The 11,901-nt window shown below is 34.2% G+C and overlaps 1 protein-coding gene across 5 annotated transcripts in view; it reads right to left on the reverse strand.

Moving 5' to 3' along the window:
- Positions 1-11,901, reverse strand: part of IMMP2L (inner mitochondrial membrane peptidase subunit 2) — a 690,748-nt gene that overhangs the window by 79,894 nt on the left and 598,953 nt on the right. For 3 of the 5 annotated variants that reach the window (XM_023537460.1, XM_023537462.1, XM_023537461.1), the window contains 2 exons: positions 9,160-9,262; positions 8,114-8,457 (listed from right to left, as the gene is read on the reverse strand). In XM_023537460.1, the coding sequence (XP_023393228.1) occupies positions 8,374-8,457; positions 9,160-9,262 (187 nt within the window). In that variant the 3' untranslated portion in view covers positions 8,114-8,373. Of the gene's footprint in view, positions 1-8,106; positions 8,458-9,159; positions 9,263-11,901 lie in introns of those variants that run through there. The other 2 variants (XM_023537464.1, XM_023537465.1) reach the window with 2 other exon arrangements.

Raw genomic sequence — 11,901 nt, forward strand, 5'->3', positions numbered from 1 at the left:
TAAGAGAAGAGAATTTCGGTGGATGAAAGCTAGCCTATAAGTTTTCATGGGTCACAAGCAAGACTCTATTGTCCCTTCCAGGGTCTGGATGACCATCATGAGGCAGCATCAGGCAGGCAACACCACCAGCTCAAAGATCTCTCCCAGCGCTTTGCAAACTAAAGAAGCTCGGAGACAGTATTTTGTCACCTCCGTCTTTGGGTCTTCCACATAAAAATAATCACAAAAATATCATTGTGATTTAAATTCCCCACACTTAATTTTAAATTCCGATCCAGTATAGGTAAGTACGAGGGAAGTTCAGTATTTCAGCCGGAAGATCCCTCTACCGGATGTGATGAGCCGAATCCAATACATAGCCAATCAATTTCTGGTTCCTGAGGACTCTCAAATCAATCCACTTCATATTTTTATTACTGTCACCTTCGTCCAGGGACTAATCATCTCCCACTTGAACTGATACTATCATCAAGTAATTGCATTCTCTACGTGCAGCCTATTGGCAGTCCAATCTTTCATTCATAATTTTCCCAAATCAGTCTTGTTGACATGCCTCTTCCCGTTACCCTCCAACCCCCAAAATTTAAATGGCTTTTCAGTGCCTCTTAAATTGGTATGTGTGTAGTTCAGGATATAAAATTAATGAAGCATAATACTGACTCTTTACATATGATCACATGGAAAATTAACTCGCAATCGGTACATAGATTTATTTTTTATAAAAATATGTAATAAGGTTTAATTAATTCTTTAAATACTTATTTAAGTCATTTTGATATAACTTTTATGCTCATTAGTAGTAATTTTATTTTGCCTTTAGATTTTTAAAAGGTACTTTGACGTTTTACAAAAAAAATTAGAAAATTTTGAAGACATTACATTTACTTTTTATTTACATTTTGATAAATACATTTACATTTTCTATACTCTAAAGGCAAAATAATTATTTTAATCATTTATATAGTTATTGTAAATTGAATGCAAATTATGTTAAAATCTTTATTATAACAACACAGTGATTTTACAGAAATGAAGGTCAGAAAAATGTTATGAGTAAACATATAATAATTTACAAATTATATGTTTTTTTACTGAATTACTCTTCCAAACATCACAGGCCTTTTGGCAGCGTATTCAGATATGATAATAATAATTAAATTCAGTCATTTCTGATATGTTTACTGGTTTTAGCTGTATGAAAGTATATTTATCATGTTAAGAAAAAGGAACACATTTCATCTGACAGTTTGTTAATTCGATTTATAGCTATTAAATATTTAGATATGTGTTACGCGGACCCCCAGTCCCTAGGCCCCCTCACAAATATTAGGCGAAGACCCGCTATGAGCAACACGTAGCTGCTGATGTCAACTTTTAATATTTTTGGTTTTGCAGTTATTAAAAATATTCTATTGTATTTCAGACACAAAAGGTATAAACCATTATATAAGGCACGCACACCTATCTACTCATCACCCTGCTTAAGATATGAGAGCACCAGTTAAGAGGGCGTCACTGTTCACCCCACCCCCCAATCGTGTTCTTTCCCTTCCCTTCCGGCAGTAATCACTACCCTGGTTTTTATCGCTGCTTTGAATGGCAAATTCTACAAAACTGGGTTTTCCTGTCTGTTGATGTCTAGACAAGCTTGGTTATTATATGTGATAGCTCTTACGCCGCTGGCAAATGGGAAGAACCGTCGTGACAATTCTGCAGATTCTCCTGGGTTTTCTAAGTGCACAATGACATATTTAAAAAACAACAACAACAACAACAACAATCTGGAACCTTTCTTTTCAATCTCTACATCTCTTATTCCCCTTTCTGGCCTTAACCTTCACTGTCAATGACCTTTTTGGCACAATGTTGGATAGAAGTGGTAAGAACGGATCTTTTTGTCGTGTTTCTAATTTGAAAGGAAAGCTTCTAGCATATCCTCATTAAGTGTGATGGGTGCTGTGGGCTGATGGTATTGTTTTAAGAAGTGGCATAATGTGATCAGAGTTTTTTTTTTTTTGAAATTATCCTAGTGATGGGAGGATGGGTTGGAGCAGAATTAGCAGATGTCATATTACAGGAATTGCTGTTCTTTGTGCTAAAGCTATGACGCCTGCGATGCCCCATCCACAGAACACAATTCATGGCTCTGATTCTCACCGCTGTAATAAAGAATTGCATTTGCACCTGTTTGATTCATCAAGTTAGACCTCTATTAATATACTACAAGTCCACATGGGTCTTCCTAAGGATAACATCTAAAACCGTAGCTACAGTGATTCCTTAGGGCTCCACTGCATGGAAAATAATCACCAAAGTCACTGACAATCAAACTGACCTTCTAATTCTCTTACAAGTCATTTCAGCAAATATAACCAATAAGATATCGACATGAAACAAAGTCATTTTTAAGATTACTCAATAAGCTTTAGGAAAATTAAAAATTTCCAAAGAAAGATACCTCCCAGAAGCTTAGTCAAAAGACAAAGTCATTTGCATAGTTTGGTGTTGGCATATGAAGTAAAGTAGAGAGTAATTAATTACCCAGCAAGTGTTTTATACGTAGATGTCCATTTAAATGAGGCAATTCAATCTCACACCTGAAATCACAGCACATCCAACCGCAGGTTCTCCCTGTTTGTATTATCTAGGCGAAGCAATAGCCAATTTTTCTCCTCTTTTGGGTCCCTCACGTGTTCCATTTTATTTTTCTATGAAGACAATAGTTACGTAGTCACCAATTATGCCTTACAAATAATAAGATAAAGGTTTCAATCTCACTTTCCAAAAAATCTCAAGATTTTATAAAAATTGCTAAATGAATAACACTGCATATATTTCACTAAACCTTGGCTCCTGACCTCTTGTCAGTAAATATACACTTCTAAAAAATGAATATGCTTAATTCTGTAACTGAACAGCCCAAAGGAACAGTATCTGCCAAAGTAACGAAGTCTAATGACAATTCTGCTGACATTTCTCCTATCTGAAAATGAAATCATGTGGAAAATGATTTCCACGCTAGCAGAATAATTAAGACAGAAGACAAAATTTGATTTGGTAGAAATGGAAACCGATATTGTCTGCTCTCACGGTGTGTGTGGGGGGGATAATATTATTTACTTCACCGCTATTTCTAGTTGGCACTATTGTTCCATGCTCTCTTTTTAAAAAATCGTGTTTTTTAATGTCCTAACTGTACAATAAAACATCCAACTAAAAATGCTGACTATCCTAAGTGACTTTTTGTTTCTCTTTGCAGTCTCTCTGTTTTGAATAATGCTCCAGAGAATGGGCTTTTTTCTTTTTTCCTGAGAATTACTTATCTTTGGTTATACAGATATTTTAATTATAACGGCAGTTCCTAACAAAATGCTCTAATGAACAAAAGTATGTCCTACAAGAAAACAAGAAAATGTAACCAATTAAAGTCTAAGCATCACTTTTCAAAGAAAATATGAATAGAACACTTTCCCTGGATCCTGTCAACAGTCTACTGACCTTTCTCTTTATTTGAAAATGACTGATTTTAAATAAAAGTTACTCTAGCTGCTCAAGAGAATTTACACAAGGAAAATGCAACACTTCAACAATAAGTAAAATGAAATGTCAATTCATCCCACACGTCCACAAGATTATCCTGTATTGCATAAGCAGAGTGCTTTCAGTGCAGTTGAAACTCATCAACCACTCCAGGCATAAACCACTTCATTCACAAAACACGCAGGATCTACAGTGCTTTTATGCAATACGAGATTTTTACCAATGATCATTTTCACCGATTTCAGAATACTCTCTTTTACCAAATCCTCCTAGGAGATTTCATAGTTTTTTTTTTTTCTTATGGGTTTTTAGTGTACAAATGTCTACTCTAAGACACTCTGCTCCCCATCCCCTCCCCCTCCCCCACAACTTAGAGAACTCGTTATACTGTGTTCTGTGTTGTAAGTGCCTCATTATTTGTCTCTCCCCTTGCAGGTAGGAGTTACACCTCAGTCATATCTATCGACCCTCTTACGTGTTCTTTCTGCGTAGGCTTCAGGACACTTCTCGATGGTAGTGACAAAAGGACTGGGAAGACACCCAGGTTCAGTCACTCCTCAATGGCCGAGACTTTTATCTCGACCCTTAGAATTTCTGAATCTTTTAAACATCTCCCAAAACGCCATCCCAATTCCTCCCTTGATACGAGGTCTCGAAAATATCACAACTTCGCTCTTTCTCTTTCTTCCAGCCACTTACATCTCTCCAAGATTCTTATTTTGCTGCCCCTACAGCGAACGTACTATATTTCTTGTTAACCAAAAAACACATAAAGTAGGAAATAAATTTAAAAACAGGGATGACTAGATAGTAAACCTCCTAAAATGTTCATTTCCTACATGCATCACCTCATCGAGCAACCTCTCTCTAGTCAATACAATCCTCATCTCTCCTGATCCATTCCACCCACGAGAATCCAGGCCAAAACCAATCCGGAAAAACAGTAAATGCTAAAAAATGTCTCAAAGACGTAAATGAAAGGCTTGCATGATATGAAAACATGAACTTAACTTTTCCTCTCCTTTACTTTCCCACTTTTTTTAAAGTAAAAAACTTTTCGAACTTCATTAAGTTCAAAAGGAATACTATGGAATGTTAATCTTCCTTTCAACGTTTTCTTACATATCATCACTTTCAGATCATCGGCTTATTTAATTATAAATAATATTTCTAAGACTTGTTTATCCTAAAACTATCATCTCCTTTTAGGCATATTTCCTTCAAGAAAACATTCCACGGGGCTAATATTTTATTTAATTAGGTATCATGAAATAAATGATTAGATCTTTTCCAAATGACTTAGAACGCAAAAGAATTCATGCTTAGTATAACTTGCAGTTTCTATTCTTAGACCGAAGCAGCATATCATGCATAGTTTCTGCACACAAATTGTTCAGTTCTGCTTCATGGTTCCTGCACACAAATTGTTCGCAAGGTGACACTATGATCACAAAACTAAGAATCAAAATACTTTTATACATCTTGGAAAGGTTAACTTTGCCTTGAAATATTTAAGGTAAAAGTTTTTTTCCTAATGTCCTTTGGTCAGTGAAATTAAAATAAATTTTTAATTTTAGATACTAAATAACTAGAATTTCTATGATAACACATATTCCTTACAACAAATCAGTATACTCTAAACAGTGAAAGTATCTTAGTGGCTCATGACTTAAACTAGATAAAAATGATAGAAAAAGCTTCAAAGACAGAAAATGTACAAGCTAAACGGAGGCCATGAAGTCACATTAGTGAATTTTTTACCAATAAAAATGAATATCCATGAGAACATTTCAAATTTAAGTGCTGGAATGAATATTTATAACAAATAGAACAAAGAACTATGACATGCATTTTTAATTGATGAGTGTTAATTTGAAATAGTTAAAAATTACTATTTGAAAATTCACAGCTATGTATGTACACGTACAAATAAAAACATTGCTTTTTCTGTGCTTTCAATTTAAAGCAAGCAGGAGATTCATTAAGTAATCAGTTACTTTGGCTGCTGGCAAAGAACAACAACATAGCTACAACAGAAAATATATTAATATCATTTACATGGAAGTAGGGATAATAAAGGGAAAGATACCCATTTCTTTCACAGAGGAAAAAAAAATGACCAGGAAAAGTGTTTTTCAAATATTCCAAGCAATCATAAACCTACATATCCGAACCAACAGATATCTTTAATACATAATCCGGTAAAATCGAGTAGTACTATACACTGAAAAACACTTCCGGACACTTATCATAATTTTAATGAAAACTTACAAAAGCTATTTCTCACATTACAAACCTAAGTGAAAGTCATAAATATTGAATTCTTATTATGAGAAGAGAGGATGTTTTCTATCATCGAGTGATGAAGATGTATTCAGAGGTTTAGAACTGAGATATTCCACAATATTCATAACTGAAACATTTCCCACACAGTCACATATAAATACATTTGCTCGTTTTATCAACTGTCTATTTAAGATGGAGTCAAAGAGGAAACTCTCGCTTTTATACATGAAGAAACGTAGACCCATTCAAGTTGAGTGATTGAGAAGGTCCATAACCAAGGTCATCTGATTTTCTGTTTTGTTATAACATATCATCCATGTTCATCAGACAGTCAACTAACTAGTTGCCTCCCATGAAGGCATTCTGACAAGTTAAAAGAACAGGTGTTGGAACTCGTTCTGTTGCAATGTAGTCTGTGATTATAACTTCATATTGCTCTTTTAAATTTGTATTCTATGATTCATCTTTCTCTCATACAGCTATCTAATTCCCTCTAGAGGCTTCGTATAATGGCAATAAGCCAGATTGGAAAAGAAAATTAAATTATTAAGAAATAAATAGGAAATGATAAAACAAACTAGAAAAGAAAACACAGAATCAGACATTCTTTTTTTAAATTCTTCTTTAGATTATACCTAATACTACTTCAATATGGAAATAGGCAGCTCCATTAGGATTACCAGTAGGCAATGATTTAAAATGAACTGGGTAGATTCTACGACAATTACTACTCAAAGAGTTAAAGCATGTTAAATGTATTTGGATATACCGCTGAAGTTATTTTGGAGGAAAACAAAGGGTAAAGCCTTCGATCGATATCCACAAAGTCAAGATAAGCACCCTAGAGATAATCCTAGCTGTCTTGAGATAGGTTGTTTACATCCAGGAAAAGTACATTCCCTGCTTTCAAGGGGAGACGTAATCAAACATCTAGCAAGACTAGAGGTTACGGACATATGAAACACATATAATGTCCAAGTGTGTTATTGATAAGCCAAAAAGTATTCAATGGAAAATTATTGAAAACTTATAATAATTTTCAAGTCTATATGCACTTTAAAATTCCAGATTATTTTAGTTTTTTAGAATTAAAAAAACTTTAGTTTTTATTTAGATTTATAAAAACTTTAAAATAATTAACATATTATTCAGATAACCTTTCGTAAATTGAAAATGCAATAAGAATTCGCTATACTCTAACGTCACAGATTAGCTTTAAATAAGTATTGCAGGACTTTACTTCACTATTTTCCCCCTCTGTCCTTTTAAAACTTGTTTGGGAGTGTCAGCATTAATACTTTTTATTATTTTTCCTACTCATAAATGCTATTGAAACACAGAACATGAGAGCTCACTGTAAAAGTAAAAATTTATGTGTTATAACTCATCAAACACAAATAGGTTAACCCGTGATGTAACAAATGTTTTCTTTAATTCTAGAAAAGTTTCATCGAATTTTGACCAAAAAAAAATAAAAAAAAAAAAAAAAAAAATACGAGTTAAGTAAATGGAAATCTATAGCTTAGTCCAACCCCTGAATCAAAAGCCACTCTGAATATATATATATATATAAACGGAGTAAAGAATCACTAAATTTCAAAGTAGTTTTGTACCTCAGACTCATATTACTGGTTCAAGTTATAATTAACAAGTAGGTTCGTTTACAAACATGATGTAAACCAAAGGGCATAAGAGTGCTACCTGTGATATATCTGTCAACATTTTGCAAACTGTAGTTTCTTACTGTAATAAACACAATCACATTGTCCTTCATACCTGGTTCTCACACTTTCTTTTTTTAAAGATGTAAGTGACAGGATATTTCCCTACCTGATACACTTTCACGGGTAAACTCACAGTTCAAAGGTTCAAAATGCTACTATGAGGTCCAGAGCAGGACAGGGAGCCGGGGGAGGCTGCAGGGCGGACTTGATATGCTGAGAGCCGGGTGCAACTCACCTCAGTCCCTCTCCCTCCCAAACAAGGAACACGTGGAACACAACTCGCTGAGAATATTAAAGATGTCACTAATCTTGCATTGGCTCTAACTTATTAATAATGGAAAAGCAGACCGATCTCAAACTGATTATTATTTGCCACACACCCCACAACTGATAACAAAACACTTTTTAACACCTCAGTTCAGAGTCACTACCCTAACCAATTAAAATCCAAACGAAAGTTAACTAACATTTTAAATGGGGACTTGGCCAAAAACATGACGCATTAAATGGATTTGATATTATTAATGAGAGAAATAAAAACTGCTTTCAGGAGATTTACTTTCACTTTCAAGTTGCTGCTAAATTTGTTCATAACGATCGCTCCTACCGTATTGCAAGTAACCTCTACTTCCAATCTGTCCATCTCATCTTTGGTATACGCTACAAGGATTAAACTGTATTTTGTAACAAAGACGATTCAAAAGCGAGGAAGACCTTAGAAAGTTGTATCGTCGTTACAACCAGGAAAAAAAGGTAGGAGTCATCTCTTAAAGTTTTCTTCCACTTACTCATATACTTATCCGATCTCATCTCTTCTATCATACTATACAGACCACCAACATTCAGTTTTAGACAAAACTCTGGATACACTTCTCTTGCAAACGTATCTGAAGATATTCAATATCACCTAATACAAACACATCAAGTACAGATATGTCTAGCTTTAGGAAAAGCTAATGAATGGAGAGTCAAGTTCTTAAATACACAGGCAACTAGAAATCAGGTGTAATTTTCATCAACTGAAAGCTTCTTCGCTTTAGATAATGACTTATTGCAGGGGTTCGTAAGTAGAGAATTTCTGTACACATTCAAAATGAAAAAATATATAAAATATCAGCTTCACCACTAATTTTAGATATAGTATAAACATGGCATCAGGAATATCTGCATTTCTAGTAAAAAATGCTGACGAAATGTTACTTACCGGTATGATTTCCACGATGCTTGCATTTTTAACAAACGGTATAAAAAATCCTTGGCTATAGGTCTTTTACACGTTACTTCTGTTAAACACTAACTGAAAACATAAGGTACAAAGCACGTTGGTGGGAAGACAGCAGACCTTCTCATTGGGATCAGCCGTCAGCTGAAAGCATCTTTTCATACTTTACTGAATCATCTACGTTCTTTTCTACGCAACATACACGCGCATGAACCTGGATGGCTTAAATTATCTCTGATGATATTTAAAAGGAAATTTTCAAACATAAACAGCTCTACTGTGAAGCTCCTTGTAATTCTTGGCTGGATCACTTGGGCAAATGATGTGATCGACATACTTTTGTTCCTACCTTCGAAAGCCAGTGGTATCAGCGACGTGATGACTTACCGGCCCAAAAGAATTGCTGTCAAAACTGTGTCCGTGATGATCACCTTCGACCCACATATGGCCACGGGGCACTCTGACAAAGCGTTTTCTGTGTCCAATGGTTCTAGGAAGAAACAGTGTAACCAATGAGATAAGAACAGAAAAGAGATCAAAGAGCTAGGTATACAAAAGTGGGGAGCGCAAAAATGCTTTTTTACATAGATTCGAGAGATTATTATAGGTCAGTCATGAGGCTATGCCATAACTTCACTCTTTAAGATGCAGATAGGATTCTGTGAACCTAGCTACAGCATTTTTTTTTCCATATTTCTGTAGGTAGACATTTTGTGCTTAAATAAAATGCACTAGCACGAAACATCATGTTTTGCTACTCAATTCACAATATCCTAACTGTTTTTTATGAAATTCAATAAGCCCTGACAATACAGATCTATTTTTTCCCCTAATATTTGCTTTTAAGTCAATATTCAACTCTTAGTCAGCTGCAATCTTGATCTTTTTTAGTCAAAGAAACTTCTCAAACCACCTGATAGCACTTTTCATTACTTCTTAATACTCTAAAATTCAGGGTATATAAGAAAAAAAAAAACTGGGTGATCTCTTGTTAGACATAAACTATCTATGTCATTTGAAGATGTTTGCTTAGCGCTATTTGATTTTATAAATTGTTCTTAAAAATGAGAAAAGTTTTAACAGTTTTGAAGATTATTTAAAGATCAGTGATCTATATACAGTTAGTGGAACGTTCTAATTTCTTAAGGCTGGCAAGGAAATAGTATAAGAAAGGCTCTCTCACACAGTATTGGTGGCAATTTAAATGATACAACTGTTTTTTCCTATTTTGCCAGGTGTACCTATTTTTTTTCCACAAATTTCTTAAAAGGCTAAAATCTTCATGCCTTTTAACTTAGTTATTCTACTGGTAGAAATCCATACCAAAGAAATAATCAGAAACTTGAACAAATATTTATTACCAGGAGTGTTTCAAATAGGCCTTTTATAGCAAAAAAAAAAAAAAAAAAAAAGTCATCTTTCTAAATATCTAACAGCACAGGATTGGTTAAATAAACTAAGATACGACCAGTTAAATAAAAAAGATAGAATTAGAATAAAATATTACTGCAATTCTACAATAATAAATCCTTTAAGGGGCAGAGGCTATTTTTTTTTCTTTTTATTTCCCATTGCCATCAGGAAAATGCCTAAAGAAGCTTCTCAATAAATGTTGGGTTGAATGAATGAATGAATGAATGCATGCCACTCTCAAGTCTATAGAGTTAAGACTAGAAACTGAGCATTGCACACTGTTCTTTGAGGAGGAGTCCCTATCAGACCATTTTTGTTAGTAAGTTGTATATGTACAAAAGAATACATAAATAGTAAAAACTGCACATAAATTGGTGCTGTAGAAATGGAAACTATTCATTATCTAGAACGGTTTTTAATTTTCAAGATAATTTCAGTGCTGAATTACTTCGCTTTAGATCAGTAAATCATCCACGCAAGGAAGCGGCATCGTGGTCATTGGAAGCCAACAGTCAGTTCACGACTGCTGTGAATTTTTAATTACTACTGGGAAAGAGACTTTTAGCTTTTTAAAGAAAAGCAAAAACAAGCTGAACACATCTTCTCATCCTATGTTCTGTAATAGAAGTGTTCTTCAATTAAAATGAAGATTAGTTCTCGACATCACTACTGCTTTTTCCATGGGATTTCCTCTAAGGACTAAAATCCCACATCAAGTATTAATGACGGGGAACAGACCTTTCCTTTCACTTAATTTCCGGGAAGGCGCACCCTCCCAGTAAGTCCAAGCATTTGTTCACCTTATTAAACAAGTCATTTTGGATAAATACTTAGAAAGAAAACAATTACCCACTCTGTCTCTTCAAATAATCATTCAAGCAGAATTATGAAATAAAACTAGCATAAAAGATGAACATTAGCAGTTAAATGAAAATATAATGGAGAAGCTGCTATCAAGCATAGTCTCTTTCATCAGCCTATTTGGGCTTTTATATCTGACTAACACTTCTCTTTCAAGTGTATGTGATCTTGGGCAAGATGATGAAACTCTAAACATCAGTTTTCTTGTTTGCAAAATGGGGCAAATAATAGCGCCTATGGTGAAAAGTTGTCCTAGCTTGTGCTAAACCCCTAATAAATGAATTCTCTTATAGTTGAGACTGTTTTTAAGTAAAGCTCTCAATATAGTTCTGATATATAGAAGAACCCAATCACTGGTAGTTATTATTACTAGAGTCTTCTTTTTTCCACTATTTTCTTTGATTTCATAATTCAGAATGTGTTCAGCCTTTACTATCTATCAGCATAAAATTACCTGAGCTATGCTTCAATAATTTCTTTTCCCCACAGTTACACTGTGACTGTAGGCTATTTTTAATGGTACAATGAATCTTGATTTTTTTCTTTTATTCTTATGCCCTTCTGGGATACTCTAAAACTTACGTGTGAAAGCACTGTTTGTGGACATTCAAATATGCAAAGTCGCAGGTGAAAGCACAAGCCAGCTATTTGTGTTTTCACCTACTAACCACTTACACATTTGAAATGTTCCAATACTAGTAGACAGAGGTTCATCTAGATACCAGACAGGTGTGAAAGCACTTTCTGAGCTGTAGAATCCTAGTAAAATTCATGCCATATACATAGTGCATATTCTATTTCTCAGGTTTCAATATAAATTTTAAAAAATAACTCAAAGTAGCTTTAAAAAAATAT

Source organism: Pteropus vampyrus, unplaced genomic scaffold (genome assembly GCF_000151845.1).
Source record: "Pteropus vampyrus isolate Shadow unplaced genomic scaffold, Pvam_2.0 Scaffold192, whole genome shotgun sequence".
Lineage (NCBI taxonomy): Eukaryota > Metazoa > Chordata > Mammalia > Chiroptera > Pteropodidae > Pteropus > Pteropus vampyrus.